This window comes from Botrytis cinerea, chromosome 10, assembly GCF_000143535.2.
Source record: "Botrytis cinerea B05.10 chromosome 10, complete sequence".
NCBI lineage: Eukaryota > Fungi > Ascomycota > Leotiomycetes > Helotiales > Sclerotiniaceae > Botrytis > Botrytis cinerea.
In genome coordinates this window covers 1,961,649-1,979,331 of record NC_037319.1, presented here as the reverse complement: position 1 = coordinate 1,979,331, position 17,683 = coordinate 1,961,649, and the positions used below count along the sequence as shown (strand labels likewise).

Below are 17,683 nucleotides of genomic sequence, written 5' to 3'. Positions count from 1 at the left end.
ATAACATCAACGTGAAAGTCAACATCCATCTATTACCAAATTCAATTGGGAAAGTCCATCCTAATCATTGTTGTCCAATCGATCCGAGTACACTTGACCAAATCAATCGTCGTCTTCATTCCACCACGCTTACCACTGGTACCTTTCTTCTCTATTTCACTCTTCTTGATCCCTCCCATCAGTATGCGCGACGATGAGCTTCAACATCGCATTCCCTTGCCTCCTTGGTGTCTGTGTCTATCCTCTGCTGTATCATTCTCTATCCTCTTTTCTTATCTGGCAGTTGTCAATCTGGCGGCTAGAATCGGCTGTTCGCGGACGATCGTTTTGTTTCCTTTGGTTGAGGATATTGAATGCCTTGTGTCAGAACATGTCAGGTTCAAAGTCAGAATGACACCCAATGGCGATGGCGATGGCAGATACGATAGAGAAAGAATGCGACTAGAATTGATCACTCTGAAGAAGCGTCGCCAAAAGAGAATCAATTGATGACATTCTGAAGTTCAAGTATATTGTTGCAAAGAGCCTTGCCATTTTTCTATCTTACTGAAAGATATGCTATTCAATTACATCCATGGCTGTTGATTTTTTTTTCCATGCAAGCTCCTATAGAGGGCCATCATCTTCATCTTCGCGGTCCTCCTCTTCAACTTCCTCCTTCCACTCCCCATACACCAGTTGGAACAATCTTTCCCTGTGATGAGCTCTTCTCGACATTAAGGCCAGGCGAAAGTCATGAGCAGTATCGTCAACACGATCGCTCATTATCTCTAATTTGCCACCACCGTCTGCAGAATTTCTTTCCTTGTAAATCGCAGCCTTCGCGAGTCGAAAGTTTTTGGCTCCTTGCGTTTGAGTTCGACTCGCTCCCAGCTGATCTTTTGGCATCCAAAGATTTCTGTTTGGAAAATGTGCACATTGCATTGGTTCGAATCTTCACATTTCATTGCGCTAAAATACTCCTCAATTAGTTGTGGTGTAGCAATGAGTTCAATGGTAGGAGCAGCTAGGATACCCTCCAAGGTAGGAACCCAAGGCTCGAACTAGCTAGCCACGTTGTGTCTCTTTTGGCGACTGGTGAAAAGATGTGATCTGGAAGATGTGTGACTCAAATTATTGGAGGATTTTCCTCTTTGGTATTTTTTGAAAATTGACGAGCACACTAGAACTTATTCTTGGTGTGATTTAAATCAAACTGAGGGTCACGGGATCTATATCCGTAGTACATGACACCGTTGATTGGTATGTAATGGGGAGCAAGGCGCTTGTTGCAAGTCAAGGGGATTTTTGTATTGATGAGTAAAGTGCAAGAGATTTTGTTCTTGTTATTGAAAATCTTAGGCTTTGAAACATAGTGGGATTTTGTATAGGTTCTTACTTTATGCCTATGTAGTTTGACGGATGAATATAAATCTCAAGTGGGATTTGATAGGGGGTCCTTTTCAACGGGAAACGGGGACAGTTGGTAGTTTTGGGAGGCGATTATAGTACTCATATATCTCTTCGCCTTCAATCCGCTCCTTGCGTAAAAATACTCAATGATTTATTCCCCTGCCATTTCTATCTCCCTCCGACTCTCACCCCCAAGCTCGCTAATAACAACTGGCTCTACTGACGCCACCATCTCGGCTGCTGGTGGTGCACAAGCCGATCGTTCATTTATCTCATCAACTAAACCATCCACCTGGAATTCTGGTTTGTTACCCATACGTCTTGCTTCGAAGGCATATGATGGAGATTTCTCACAGCCTCTAGCTGTTGAAATCCAGCTTGTGTGTGGGTTTGAGTCTGGGTTTGGAGAGACGTAGGATGCTACTTGGATTTCTGGATTTGAGTTCGATGGTGGTTGCGGTATATTGGTGGTTGAAGAAGATAAGCGCCGTCGCCAGAGAAGGAGAGCGATTGTGAATAATGATACAACGAGTAGTGTCGCACCTACTGCTATTCCGATGGCGATGCCTGTGGGAAGAGCGTGATGGGTGGTTGCTACTGCGGAGGATGATGTAGTAATAGCCAATATCGCGTCTGTTGATGTTGATGTGGACATTGGTGTTAATGATGCTGTGCTTGTTGAGGTAGATGGTGCTGTTTCTGTCTGTGAGGCCAGTGAGCCCATGGAAGATGCGATAGTTACGTACTGCGTGATAGTAGGCGATCCGGGACTTGAAAAAGAATTTTCCCAATCGTATGTGGCGGTCAGAATTATGACGTCGCCAGGCGTCGATACATCGTTACAATATATCATCTCAACCTCGTTATATGCATCAAAAAAAGCCGTATTACAGTATGGCCAGGTGGGGTCAGTACTGGATCAATTTGTGTTAAAGGGATTGCTCAGTATCTACACAGGTAGTGTTGGAACTCACCAATAAGATGCGCCAACTGATTCTAAGTAGGTCTGGTTCTCTGTATATGGATAGCAGGTAGTGACCACATCGCAAGCTTCTCCCCTGCAATAATTTCAGCTTTTGGCTTTCGTTTGAACGAGAAAGAAATAACTTACGGATAGCAACACGCCACATAATTGCTGATGGGACCAGCACAAATAGCAGGCGAATTGCAAATATCGTTATTGCATGTTATAGAGTCGCGCTTTAAGGCTCGATCGAGATCATGCAGAGGAACTGGCGCTGTAATCATAGGATAACCCTCGTCTGTAGGCATTGCCATTGGACTGGCAAGCAAGCCAAACAATAAAGATGAGCAAATAACATTTTTGAAAAAGACAGTCATGTTCCATTGCCCGTCACTTTGGACTCAATGAGAAAGTGCCAAGTGAGAATAGTATGAGATACCATGAAAGAAATGCAAGCTTAAAGGCATAACAACAGAACACAAGGCTGAGTAGAACGTTCACTGTACCACAACAAAACGAGAACGACGAGACGAATTTTTCTGCACTTGTCCGTTGACCCGTCTATCTTCCAAAACTGACTGGCTTAGATTATATGAAATGAAGTAGCCGTCTTCGTGCAAAGGGACACAGCTTTTCAAGGAGCCACTTTTTGCGACGACGGCTTGAGAAAAACGCGTCGTCGTTAATATTCTTTGGTTGGCATGTGGGAGTACACTGGTGCTTCTCGGGAACAGGCTGCAAACCCCCGCAGACAACAGATGTAAATAAAGGATCCACCATGCTTCCAGATTTACACACTCAACTTAGAGCTTGGTTTGGCGAGTGTATGTTTTGTATGCAGTCCGAAAACCGGTGAGGAGAGTATCATGTCAGAAGTGGGCTCTCGAAGTTGAGTCTCTTCTACTCATTTCAATATCTCAAAGAACTTTTGGTATCATCGTGTGACGCCAGCTCCAGGCAGCTGCCCCCCCGAGATTTTATAATGATAGTCCCTAAATCAATAATAAACAAATCACATTATGAATCTAACCTTGCCTCGTACTGCCATACTGCCATACTGCCCACAAATACGCATGCACATGATATCTCAAGCTCCAGGTGGCATCAGTTGTACACCATGTCTCATTCACGACATCGAGCCCTTTGCCAAGAAAGGAGATGCGATTTAACAATTTCAATATTCGAAAGGTTCTAATTTGTCAATATCATATCACTGCCGGGGAGAATCTGAATAAAACGAGACGATGAATCTACTCTACTTGTATCTACCGGAGAGTTGACTTCGTCGTCGATGTTTGGAATGAAAGAATACGATCATGTTTTCACAGGGTGGTTTTGTACCAAGTTATAAAGAATTGCGTAGCATATATATACTGAATCGATCGCAAAATTAAATACAGATTGAGGTAGGAGAAGATGTATGAAAAAGCCAGATTCAGTGAAATCAAAATCCAACCTCAGCAATTGTCCCTTGTTAGCACGGACAGCGGTCAGGCGGAGGTCTAGGTCATCTTCGATGAGGCCTATTCCTGTTATGCTCCTCTTGCTCTCGCAAATCCTGCTCATAGACATCGTCCGCATCCTCGGCATTGATATATATGAAAGTGCCTCTCCCGCTTATGAATTTCTCCCCCATGGCCCTCGCGTTCTGAGGATTAGCTCTCCAATACAGATCCTTAATCTCTGGCATATTGTACGGCGCTTTTCCAAGCCCCCTATACGTGCTCCACCGATACTTGAGGACATCCTCACTCCGGATACCCGTGCTCATTTTCACATTCAACCTTTGAATTGTTTGCATATCATACCCCTGATCCACGACAAATTTCGTGCGAACCCATACTTTCGGTACAAACCCCGCCAACGACCAGCTTACAAACCCAATGGTTGGAATTCTCAGGTCCGACCTTCCTGCATTGGGGTAGTCTATGAGGATGATATGATGAGACCACAAACAGTTGTGCGCGAAACAGAACTCTGACAGTCCGGGTGCCAATTCTGTCTCTGCCCAGCTGGCTTGCATGCCGGCTGGATCGTAAGGACTTACACCCAACTGGTGGTGCGGCGGCAGATACTGATCAAATATGCCTTTCCCTTCAATAGACCCAATTTTATCTCCCTTGATTTTGGACAACTCGAAGATGAAATCTTTGATAGCAGTTATGACGTTCTCTCTTTGTTGTGGCGAAAGTATAGGCCACGCTTGCTCAAAATTCAGCCCGTATAGTTGGGTTTCGAATGAAATATGACGCTTCATCTGCACCTCATAGCGTATGAGTTTTGGGATCCGAAATCTTGGAGATGGAATTTTCCCCTGAAGCCAGTTTAACGTTTTAGATTGGTGTGTGGTGTCATGTTGTAGATAAATGAAGGCCATTTTTAAAACGCCGCCGTAACCAATGCTCCATGCCACGGAATCGTTCATGTAGGTACGTGCATCAAGAAGATCTACAAGCGGAAAGTCACCTCCGGCCCGGAAACGTCTCGTTGAGACCTTTTTATAAGTAGCCTTGGGCGGAGGCATAGGGGCATCCGTAATATGATAGCTAGAATCGTCTTTTTCATCGTACCAATCTGCAGACGGAGATTGGCCTTCACTGCGCCGCAAGATGAGATTGCAGATTAGCCAGGCGTCCGGATCGTCATCTATTTCTTTGAAACTCCCGTTAATTGGCCAGCTACCCCTTTGGACGCGCCATTTGTCTTCATTTTCCTGATAGCTGTACATGCCATGTAATTTGTAACAATCATACCAGGGCTCGATGATTTGGTCGAGTGGAGGGTACCATTGGCTTTCTAACCAGGGGCTTTCTTTCTCCGGTGAGTCTTTTATTGTCATGTTTGATTGATAATAACGGTATTTGATAAATCAAAGATGTATACACTTATGCTGACAAGTCTGTGAAAACTTTAACTGAGTTATCTGTGGGTAGGAGAGAAGAAATTGTGGAAATCGCAGAGGTCTTTATAGAAATTCTCTGAAAGAAATCAAAGGAAGAAGGCTAGCACAAACGCGGAACCATCATTTCGTCAAAGCAAACACTCTACCGATGAAACGAAAGGAATTCGTGGGATAAGATGGCAAGGAGAATGAGTAATGTCATTCGGAATCGCTTATAGGACTCGAGGAATTTGACTACATCTACAAAGAATTTTTTTTTAAACAAGGGCTATTCGAGTCCCATTCCACAACTATACGAATAGCGAGTTGGACAACGGGACTTCAGGAGAAAGAAAAGATTCCAACGAAGAGTATAAAGAAATACGGCACGCCATTCACACTATTTTGAGGTATATCATCTAGCTCAAGAACTCTAAGAATAAAAGGCTGTACGGTGGTTAACTTACAAAGGACCGTCAATGTAGAAAATGCGTCTCAATAAACGACGCATTTCTTCACAACAAAAAACCATGTTATAACCAATGGAGATTGTGGATCGAGATCGAGATTGAAATTGACATCGGGGTCACATCGATGAACATCCAATTGACTTGAAGAACATATTGATCTAGTAATTTTCTTTGTGGATAATAAATGAAATTTTGAATGGACACGGCCGGACAAAGGTAATCTAGACCAGCCGGACGACTGCCAATTTGGCCGAGATTACCTAGTTCTTTCATCACCTACAGCCGACCAGACGTGACTGTCCTTTGATCGCGAAACCGAATTAGCAGGTAACTTGGGATCTGCTTTCCCGGAAGAACCCGCCTCTGTCTCGTTGTTTCGTGAAAAATGTTACACGATTACTGATACTTGGTATAACATGTCACTGGGGGATTATACAAACAAGGAAGAAACGATTGGCTCTACTAAGTCCCAGATAGGCACACCAGGAAAGTTTTAGATGCGGGCGTTGAATGTAAAATTGATGACTGCTAAATTCTCAATTAAGGTATCTCCAGCAACGCAAAATACTGCTATGAAAGAGAAACAAAGCAAGTCGTGCATCTTGCACCAACTACATAAACCCACACTACACCAACGCTCGCAATAAACGTGAAGCCGCACACCTTATAGAAATCCCGTCTTAACGATCAATTGAAAAAATATCTTGCCAGTTATCCTATCCATTTCAAAACAAACAAACAAACAAACACAAGCTACCACCCAGACTGAAACTCCTCCCTCGAATCATGTGCTGGTAGCGTCTCGCGCACCAACTTGCTCCCGAAGAGTAATTTGACAACTAAAAACTTCGTTAGTATTCACATCTTCTTCACATGTTTATAGGCTATTGTGTACCAAGCTGCAAGGACCTAGTGGTCCGGCCATCCATTGTATCCAATGTAATTGCTCTCAAAATTTTTGCACCGCGTCTCATAGCGCGAGTTTCTCCCACCAAGTGAACAGAGTCCTAAACCTTCCGTTAGCATTCAAATTTTCTCCACAGGATGTTCATATACTATATACTGAACTAAATAGCTAAAGCGGCATAGCAATCTATTGCATATAATGCCATCATCATCGCGCAGTTGGCATCGTTGGGTATCGTTGGTGGAGCTGTTAAATCCGCACGCAGGACAGATGGGATATAAAACTTGAGCTGGAGGCATATTCGCAGCGTGTTTTATGAAGATGGTGAAAAATATTTGAAATGAATAGTCTTCGTATGTAGCGTATGTGAGCAAGGTCGGGATGCGTCCAGTATGGACGACACTTCCGAAACTCTGGCGAAGTGTAAATATCACGCAAAGGCGAAGATTATTGAAAAGTACTTGATATGGATTTCCAAAGTCTTCAGAAGATCGAGTCGGCAATGGACTTTACTACATGGCACCTTCTCAATATAATGTAACATTTTCTTTGTGCCATAATATGAGGTTTCAAGGAGCGGAATATGAACCATGATTATGATTGACGAACATCTGAGATAGCTTCGGATTTATCCAACCTTTTTCAATCGAACACGCGTTGGATGTCGAACATTGATTCTCGCTTCGGCTTCATCTCTTCAGACCGAAAGAAATATGATTAGGAAACGATCAAAACAGGGATCTGTTATTTCATCGAAGAACATAAAGAGAAACGTGCATTGTATTTTGATCCTTAGGGCCGAATAGATTATTCAATTTTTCGATGAAAACTTCCTCAGGTCGGTAAGACTATCTGCCATAGGATTCAGAAGGCTTGTGAGTGACGAACTGGAAATGCCTTCTTCACCATGCAGCAGTTGTTTTGATACTTAACTGATTCCATTGCGTGGGAAAATTTTCATCAGAAGTGACTAACCCCTAGAATGAAATACCTGATCTCTCAAAATTGAACAGAATTTGTTAACCAATCTGTTCTTTGACTACTGCAAAATTGAAAATTCCTTTAGTGACCAGTCGACACAATAATATCGGAGGCAGAAATAGCAAAAAAAAAAAGCGTTATCAACACATCAAAAACGCATTGATGAGATCACGACAACAATGACTGATTACTTTAAATCAGTGAACCCAAAAATACTTTTCTGAGATACAATCTCTACGCCACCTCAATTAGAATATTCGAAACGGGCCCCGATTTACAGGGCAGTTTTAGTAATGATTATTAGAAGCTTCGAAATGATTCGAAAAAAAGATGCCTTCGATGCGTAATTATTATTCATCGCGGAATCAATTGATGGCGCAGATGCATCTGAAACTGATGTCTTAAGTCGACGTGGGAATACGAGATATGGAAACTCTTGTGAGAACCGATAATATTGTTGTTATATGTGCAAGATGCTAAAGATTCAAACAACCATAAGTAATGATGGGAAGATGAAGCGCACAGAATCCGACCAAAGAATCTCATCAATCGTAAACCATATTACTCCTCCAACGCGTACAACTGGGAAGCCGTTCAACGCCGTCCGACTACCTTCATAGTGCCATTCCAAACTCTGAGACCAAGCCCGCCCAAGCTGTAGGTCAGGAAGAACAATTTGAGCCAACACGAAAAAGATCTCAACCAGATTATTCAGCAAGAAGAATATCAATTTTCACACCGTGATGACCAGCCAAGCTGCAAGCTCACAAAGCGTGGCGTTAAAAGCTCTAAGGAAGTCTTCAAAAGGGTATCTGAGATTACAAGAAGTAGAAATTCATCGTGCCGAGGGTCAGTATTTTGTATACTGAAAGGATTGAGGCGTCACTGGGCGTGTTTTAAAGTCTGCGAGAAAACTATCCTGCTGAGGCTCTTGCGGATGGCGCTGGTATGCCAAGGGACATGTGTTCTCCCCCTGTACAAGACATGTCTTGTCAGTATCACATGATCATATAATTTTGTAACCCTTTGAAGGAGAGGGCCAGTCAAAAAAATTGTGCTCCTTGTATCTACACTGCAGCTTCCGAATGCAAGGACCCTACTCCAACATACCCAACGCACAGCAGACAGCAGACAGATGGAAGTTATGATCACGTGCATATGATATTGGGTACCTAGACCCCCTCAGCGCGAATCGATCGTTGAAACTTCAGCTCTCAGCCCTCAGCTTAGCCCGTCAAGATGTCCCCAGTAAAAGAACAAAAAAGAAGCAAGAGTCATGCGATTTTCCCACGCCCCTCTCACGATTATGCAGACCCATACCACCCAAGAGAAAGTAAAAATAGGAAACACCGCAAGGTAGTTTCGCAAACGGGTTATCGGAAGGAATTCTAGAAACGTAGAGAACGAAGAAACGACAACGATAGCGATGAAGAAAAAAAGAAAACCGTCAACGCACGGTACGGATACAACTTTCCGTACGGAGTGCATGAAGGGAAAGGAACTAACCGCCTTCAAAAGGGGAAAAAAGAAAAGGGGCGGGCCGTTGTGACGACTCATGAGTGAGAGCATAAGCATGAATAGTAGCAATCTTCATGGGTACATTCGCAATAGAAGTGCAATAATGCTGTAGATTGAAAAATCGGTTTGTTTCATGGACGTTTATTATACCGCAAGTTCTATCTCTTTTCGTCCGAACATTGAAGTAGTAAGGGACTTGAGTTCTTGGTCGTTTAGTCTCTTACCTAGTCGTCGTTGTTTCATATTCGAGGATGAAGTCTGTGCTCGTCTTCAACCACGAAGATTTTCCGACCTCCAATTAAAAATCCTTATACACCGGTGTTGATGTTCAGCGTGTCATTCCCACTCATTAGTGGTACCCGAGCGAGTGTTTAGGGCTCGGGGATTTTCACTCCTATCTACTAGGTGAGGACCGATTCGCGATCGATTGATGAAATCCCATTGTGTGGATGAGAACGCGCGAGGAATTTTCTCTCCTGGCCTTGTTCTGTATCTCTTTCGAGCCGGATGCCTGGTAAGGTTGGCATGGATTTCATCCCGGGGGATTCGGAGTTACATGCCAGAGTTTTCTGTGCGTCCAGCGACGGAATACTACTCTGGACAGCTAACAGGATAAATCGTCCAGGGCCCTTGACTTTGGTCTTTCCAGGGTCTCAGGGCTGAAATGAAGGTCGGGGCAACGCTCTTTATCAGGAAGGGTCGCCGATGTCACTCTGGGTGGTGTACGGCAAGTTAATATTGAAGATATTGCATCACATCACGTACAGATATTGGAGAGAACCCGGAATCTTCGGTCGACAATAGAAGGGAGTTGGAGATCGTCGGCTGGGAGGCGAAGAAATCTGAAAGAGATCCGATCCGATGTCTGAGAAATACAAGGCCATTGGCATTGTAGTGCACTCCCGCTGCAAATAAGATTCGAAGAGAGGATTGAGATGAACTTTGCTCCACAAAGTCCACCCTTTTACCAGGACATCACGTTTGTTTTACTCATCTTCAGGCTGAAAAACGTGAATGGGAGAATGAATCAATGAACGCCCTAGAATTACCAGTAGGGACGTTCCTTGTTAAATGGCTTGTTACAAATGAAGGCCACAGGCTCTTGTGCAGAAAAGATCCGAATCCAGAACGTTTGATTGGCATTATTCGAAGTGTGATGATGATATTTTAATTAGAAACATTGGAGCCGTGCCAAGTAAGTCGGAGAAATATGGTGGTTTTGCTTGCAGATGAAGACAGAGTTTTCCCTGTCATTGATGATTAGCAATCGAGGAAGTTGATAGAAACGGGCATTGCAACATTGGTGGATCGACTGTCCTGAAGAATACTCGTAGCATGGACGGGTGTGTAAAAGTATGCAAAAGTAATTTATTTTCATCCCATCTGTCGTTGAACGGCGAAGTCTATTCCTGTGAGACTTGCACAACACGACGACGATCTCAGGAGCAGTCCCATCGAACCGTCGACTCGCTTTCCTAGCATGGAGGTTCGTTACCCATTGAAGAAAATATGATTAGATGACTGTGCGAGTTGAGACTGGAGATCGTTGCAACGTACCCAAAGGCTAGAACGTTTTCCATCCGACGATATTTTCGTGACGGTGGAGTTGGAGCACTCTCGGGGCATTTCTCACATTTGTCGATCGATCGTCTGAGCACCCGTTCAATTTCTTTCCAACTCTCATCCTCAGCTGGCTTCGTTGTTTCGTTGTTTCGGAAGGGCAGCAAACATCATTCCACTCGAGTACACACCTAGCTGGTAGTTGTTCATCCCATCAACTAGTCAATATACTTTCCGTCTAATTCTCCAACGAGATGACCGCTTTCTTTAGTTTGAGTCCCTGCTCTGTCCCCGTTAGCTGCAGCGGCATAGATGCAGGTACAGATGCTTTGAAGCCATACAAGCCTTCAAGAACAGCCCTTGCATACGAAGGAACCCTCTTTTTTTCCCGCAGAGAACCCAAATTCCAAGGCGCCCTCACAGAAAAAGAGGAAATTCTCTCGTGTTTCAAAAGCCTCCTTTACATCGTCGAGCCAATCGTAAGCATTTCCGGTACGTACCGCCAAATGGATCTCCGCACAGATCAATGCATAGCTACCCATCAGCATTTACGACGAATAGTTCTTTCCTTTCCTTTTGTACCTGCAGTTGTTTATCGCATGAAGCTTCTACGAGCATAAACAGGAGAGAGGGAGAATCTCAACGCAGCATTGATCGTCATAAATAATGCGTTATGCCATATAGCAACGAGATTATATCATTGTCCCTTCTGACATGCGTGTGTACTCTTGTCCAGCAAACTCAATTATTCACTAACATGCATCTGAGTTGAAAGTGGAGGAGAGCAGAGGAATCCCAAAGAGCTAATCCCTATCATAACAAACGAAACCACTACTGCGAATGCTCCAGTCTACGGCCTTCACACAGACCTCGTCGACCGCTGGAAAGTAAACAAACCGAGAAAACTTTGTAAACACACAGATGAATTCTAAAATAGAACGATAGCGAGCGTTGTGATTGACATCTATTATTGATACAATGAATGTAAAACTCTTTCACCGTCCTCCCCCCTTCCCCTCGTGCTTTCTCGAATCTGATCTGGTCTGATTTTCGAATCCGGAAGTGATATTCTTACATCGTATGCTTCATGCATTGAGCGAACGACATACATAATATTGATATTGAATTGAGATCACGAATCACCATCAGCCACCATTCTTCCAGCAAATACAATCCGGGGTACTCGGGAATCCTGGCACTCCAGATAGACACCGATACACAAAACATTGGAATTTCATCAACTCGACACAATCACACACATATCTCCAGAAAGTCAGCCACCCCTCCACCATCCCCCAACCAAAACACACCTGCTCGAAAACGATTCTTCCCACCGAACCCTCAAGCATTAGAGCAGTAGACGATCAATATCTGACATCCGCTGTACAACATCCAGCAAGCAATCCAGCAAGCAATCCAGCAAGCTCATCCCTTACCCATCTACCTTCCACCACAACGCCTCCGGTCCAACAGCCATCGTCATCCGATCTCCCTATTGGTCTCTCACCCAACACGCACCCAATCTGCCCCCAAAATCAACAATAACATCATATTATCAAAAGACCAGAATCGTATGAACCCTCCCCCGCAGACAAATCCAAGCTCCATCCTCGCCGCCCGCACGTTTACGAGCGCTCAGCCCCATCCCACCCCGGGCAGCAAGACCAGCAAGCTTCGCACTTACACTGACTTGCACTTGCCCTCGCACCTGCATTGGAAAAAAATAAATAAAAAATATCCATTTGCTTCTTCCCGTCACGCAACTCGCATGCCGGGTTTCTTGGCCGCCTTTTCCTTTTCTCTTAATTTAGCTTCCGGATCTGTTGATTTGCTTGGGCTCCTCGTCCAATCTTCTCTCTCTCTCTCTTCATCTCCATTCACCAGTGCCTGTCACCCCGGCTCTTGGTATACCATACCGCCTTCATCAATACCAATATCCATATCAAGATCCATATCCATCGAACTTCCCACCGACCTGTTCTGCCCTAGGAGACAAAAAAACAACAACCACACGCGATTCCGACCGACCAACCAACCGACCGACCGACCGACCGACTGACTGACTGACTGACTGACTGACGCGTGAGAGGAGAAGAGCACCCCCCCAAAAGGAAAAAACAGAAAAGAAGCAAAATCAGCCAGAAGAGATACTTACTTTTTCCCATCCATTATATCGTCTCTGAAATCATCTCTCGAGTTTCACTCCTTCCTTTCTCTCTCTCTCTCTTTTTTTTTTCTTTCTTTCTTTCTCTTCGAGATTTCCTCCCTCCTTCGAATTTCCCGGTCGAGCGTCTCGATTCTCGATTCCCCGATTTCCGATTTCCAATTTCCAATTTCCAATTTTCGTCCATCTAGAGCTCCTTGATATATTTACACCGCATATACATAGCAACGGCACTACCACAAACTCAAAACAGAAAACACTCAGCGATATTGTGGAGAACATCATTCATTTTCAGTCATTTGCTATCGTATCCATTCATTTATTCATTTATTTACTCCCACCATCCTTCACTTCGCAAAGCGAACCCCCAGAAATCCGAAGAAGACGTCACCGCTCCATTATTCCATTATTTCATCAATCAATCCATTCATTCATTCCAAAGAAGAAAAGGAACAATTTATTCCATTTTTTTTTAATTTTTTTTTGTATTTTAAATAATTTTCTCTTCCACCCCCTACCCCCATCAAATCAAATCATCAAATCCTCAAACCGACTCTCCACCGCTCCCACCCCTTCATCTAGAACCCCCCCGTCCCCATCCATCTCGCCAAAGTTTCCAAAAACACGCCGACTCCCCGTTCCAGGCACAAGAACAAGGTTTCCCGTCTCCAGCCTCTAGGAGTCCACGAAGCATAAGCAGAAGGAAGGAAAGAAAGAGAAGAGGAAGAAGAAGAAGAAGATTGAATCCACTCACAAAAAAACCCACCCACTCGCCCCGCCTCGCCCTACGAACGAAACAATCCCGAGACGAAACGAGTATCCATCTATCCATCTCACCGGCCGCCCCATCTAAAAAAAAAAGAAGCTATCCTAAGAATCGTGGGTTTTTCAAAGAAAAAGAAAAGAAACTCCATACCTAGCTAGGTACATACAGAGCACTTAACATACCATATCATACATAACATACCAAGCCTAGCCCCCCTCCAGAAAAACTCTACTCGGCATAATCCCAGTAACCTTCCGCAAGGTTTCTTGGGACTGGGCTCGGTATTGGAAATCAACAGAGTGTTATATATTAATTTTCGCAAGAAAAACTATAATCAACAAATCCCGTCAACCTGGTCATTAATTCTCTTGAAGATATAACTCCACTGGCTCATAATATCCACCCATATTACTCTGCCATCCCGTCATCCACGCAAATCCGAACTTCCATTTTCATGCGAATCCCTTCCCTTTGCTTTCCCTAACAACGACTACGAGACGAGACGAAGACGACGAAAATAACAATCTGTTTACTTGTACAACTACACGCGCACGCACGCACGCACGCACGCTTTTTCTATTCTCCAAAGTCCAAAATAGATCCCACGTTTTGAACTTTCCTTCACAAAACGAAAAGATCCAAAATTAAATTCTACGAAGAAGAGTACGACATTGATTTGCTGCACCTACCGGTCTGCCTACCCACCTGCATATCATATCATCATCCTGCACGTTGCCGAAGCTCACCCAATCCATGCTTACGGATTCTTCCAAGCCTACTTCCCGCACTGCAATACTTTCCACGTACATACACACGATATATCCATCTAGGATTAATTATTTACCAAGCGTTGCTCCTAGCAAACTGATCAGACATCGATACGTACATTACATCGTACACAGCACCCTTCCACAACCTTTCCCGACCTTCTTTTAAAGTAACTCAAAAACTTACATACCATCCCGTCCTGCGTACTGCGTGGAATTTTCGGTACATTATCTTCTTTCTAGATAATCTTTTTATCCATCATATCAGATCATCGGCGAAGAAAAGAGACTGGCCGCGAGGAGACGAGGAAACCAGGAAGCGAAAGCTTGCAACTAAAGTCATACTTTGTGTAGCCTCGGAACCATCAGTCTGAGACAAGGTCTGGATACACAACATATAATCCCACACACTCCTTTTGGCTATTACGCCGTACGTACAACCTTGGCCAAAGATTGGATGAACAGTACGTGAAGGAGGAGAAACAGAAGGAAGCCTCCTGATTTCTGAATCCGATTCATCGTTCGACTATCTCGTCAGTCATTCTTTATTGAGTAGTCATCTCTGTAAAAGTTGTGTGCCTTGTCATTCGTTTATATCATCAATTTCGACATTGCCATCCGAACATCGCTATTCATAGCCATATTCCCGAAGGCTTTATACTCTTCGTTGCCGCACTTGAGATCAATCATACTACGTATGCCATCATTTTCGCCACGGCTTCACTCATTCAGTAATAGACATCATGTCGACCTCGAAAGCATTGCCGTTGAGTTTGGGCTTTTTGGCATTGACAAGTGAGACTGTCATGCTCATTTTTAACATCATCTTCTCGGCCACCATCTCGAAACATAGTACGTCAAGCAAAGCAAGTGTATCAACTTACGTCGCGACCGTTCTTGGAGTTGTCACAGAAGCATTACTTGTGCTACTGGTAATTAGGCAAATCAAGTATCAAAACCACATCCAAGACCGTGGAAATGGACGAATAAGAATATATCTTTTTGCTGGACTCACCTCCATATTTACTGGATTATCGGCAATAGCCACAGCACTATCGTTGTCCTTAATGAGGCAAAATTTGTCTCTACTTCCCAAGATAATTATTTCCTCCCCGGCGCAATCGATGACGATGGGTGGATTTGTTATCTGGGCAATATCGTTGGCTTCGCAGGCCGTATTTCTTATTTGCTTAGTTGTAATTCAGAGGAAAGACTTTCATCAACAAATTCAGCCATATATCACCGAATCGGAAGCACACATCTCTTCGGAAATGCAGCAGAGATCACAACCCCAGAGCCTAAACGAAGGATCTGAGTATGGCAGGAATGGCTCAATAGAATCGAAGATTCAATGGTCAAACAGTGGACGATCTCGATCAGGATCAGATCCAAAACGTTCGATGGGCTCGTTCCGATCATCGATTTCTCATGTTGTACGCCCGATCACTTCAAAGACTCGACTTATCCATTCCAACAGCCAACGCAGTAATCAATTCCGACCACCTTCTATCGACTCCACTTATCGCGAAACGACTGAAAGGGCCGAGGATGACTTTGACTCATGGAACACATCTGGTGTAGATGCGCAATCTAGACAAGTGATTGAATCAGCTTCACCCAGTCCTCCAAGGTTTCTTGAAACAATTCCCGCTAGTCCGACTGGCAGTAGAAGTCCAAGTCCAGGGTTTCCATTAGATCTTGAACCACCCAGGCCAACACGAAGCCGAAGTTATAGTCCAGCTGCGAGTATCAGGAGTGAGAGATCGCTTTATCGAGCGAGGCAAGGGGCGATGAGTCCTGAAGGTACAAGGGAAGAAAACATCCATCCATTATTTAGATCCGACTCTCCTAGTCCAGCACCTGCTGCAACAGCCGAAACCATCATAACCGCCGCCCCGGGAGCTGGGTCAATTACCTTGTCGGATGTTCACAGTATTCGTTCAATAAACCGATTAAGAAGCGAGAGTCTACCTCCACTCATGCATAACCCTAGCTTGGATAGCATCCGACGAGCGATAGAACAGGAGGATATGGGAATATCTGAAGAAGTCGAAGGAGAGCGTAGCCTGACACCACCCATACCGGAATGGATATTGGGAGCTGGACCACGGACCAGTATGTCCGAATACAATCGCAAAAAGGCAATGTCGTTGAGTAAAGTAGGGAAACCGGACACGACAGAGTATTGAACATTGTAATATCGGAACAGAACAGGGTGTTCCAAATAATGTTTCATGTGGGAGGAAAAATGAAAAAAAAAAGAGGAAAAAGTCCATGGAGGAAACGGACAACAGGCTATAAGCTGAACGAATTTCTTTGCTCAATCAAGGCGGAGATGGAATGGCATGTCATGACGAAACCGATACCATTTGATGTATTAGCGCGGCGTTGAATTTTTGAAGTTAGATAGGTATACCTTAAATTTTAACGAAATGGATGAATGATTTGGAAAGACACAAAAGATGATTATGTTCTGTTGTAGTGAATGAGTGTGTAGATGGATGTGACACTGAACAAACTTTTCCTTTGGGTAGTGGACAAGAGAAGAAAGATGTGGCAGTACATGCCGTGATAGATACCTAGATAGTATAGCGATGGCAATGATGGACATAACATATAGGTAACCTTCTCAATTGACGGCTCAATGATCAATATATGCATCGAGGATGTAGACACATATTGATGTTGATAAAATTCGATAGCATACCACAGGAATTGCCTTGGCTTGAGCTGTATTGAGGACGGACCTCGCTATCGGTCGTCGAGGAGCGTGAGTCTGTTGGGGGACGGTAATTTGGCCAAGACGAGGCTGAAAGAAACGGGACTGTCCAACCCCGCACTCGCCCGCACGAGAAGAGCGAGAGACGATTATGTAAGATTTGCTTGTTCCTTTCTCTCAGATTTTTGGCGCAGCGACGATGTTGGAGTGAGTGAGTGATTGGTTGTTGGGAGAGATCACGTGGGTGTGTTCTCTGGTCGGGGCTTCGTTCACCGGTGTTATATGTGATCACCTGTAACTCATGCCACGGTAGATGCCTAAATAGGCAATGGATGATGAAAACGGTCTTCTGGAAGAGGAAGTGTTATGGAAGAATCTGGTGCGCGTGGTGATGAATACTGCGGTGGAAGGATCAATTGATTGATTGATTGTATTGATTCATCATTCTTGGTATTGTATGGTGTGTATGGTGTGTATGGTCTGTATGGTGTGTATGGTCTGTATGGTCTGTATGGTATGGTATTCTATGGTATGGGCACACACAGCCTTGGGCAGATGAGGTACGACTGATTGTAGCCTGGCTTAGCGTTTCCT

At 44.1% G+C, this 17,683-nt stretch overlaps 4 protein-coding genes across 4 annotated transcripts; 1 reads left to right on the top strand and 3 right to left on the bottom strand.

The window, feature by feature from the left end:
* Positions 1-94: 94 nt before the first annotated feature.
* Positions 95-992, bottom strand: BCIN_10g05220 (hypothetical protein). Its single transcript, XM_001546776.2, has one exon. The coding sequence runs from the start codon at positions 922-924 to the stop codon at positions 607-609; it is 318 nt and encodes a 105-aa protein (XP_001546826.1). The 5' UTR covers positions 925-992; the 3' UTR covers positions 95-606.
* Positions 993-1,104: 112 nt separating this feature from the next.
* BCIN_10g05210 (hypothetical protein) lies at positions 1,105-2,796 on the bottom strand. The gene is made up of 3 exons (XM_024695673.1): positions 2,504-2,796; positions 2,367-2,450; positions 1,105-2,306 (listed from the first exon to the last, which is right to left on the bottom strand). Exons 1-3 carry the CDS (start codon positions 2,662-2,664, stop codon positions 1,544-1,546), a joined length of 1,008 nt encoding a protein of 335 aa, XP_024551467.1. The 5' UTR covers positions 2,665-2,796; the 3' UTR covers positions 1,105-1,543.
* An 896-nt stretch (positions 2,797-3,692) lies between these two features.
* BCIN_10g05200 (hypothetical protein) lies at positions 3,693-5,280 on the bottom strand. Its single transcript, XM_001546778.2, has one exon. It carries the CDS (start codon positions 5,193-5,195, stop codon positions 3,864-3,866), a length of 1,332 nt encoding a protein of 443 aa, XP_001546828.1. The 5' UTR covers positions 5,196-5,280; the 3' UTR covers positions 3,693-3,863.
* A 9,640-nt stretch (positions 5,281-14,920) lies between these two features.
* BCIN_10g05190 (hypothetical protein) lies at positions 14,921-17,047 on the top strand. The gene has a single exon (XM_024695672.1). It carries the CDS (start codon positions 15,114-15,116, stop codon positions 16,557-16,559), a length of 1,446 nt encoding a protein of 481 aa, XP_024551466.1. The 5' UTR covers positions 14,921-15,113; the 3' UTR covers positions 16,560-17,047.
* The last annotated feature ends 636 nt before the right edge of the window (positions 17,048-17,683 follow it).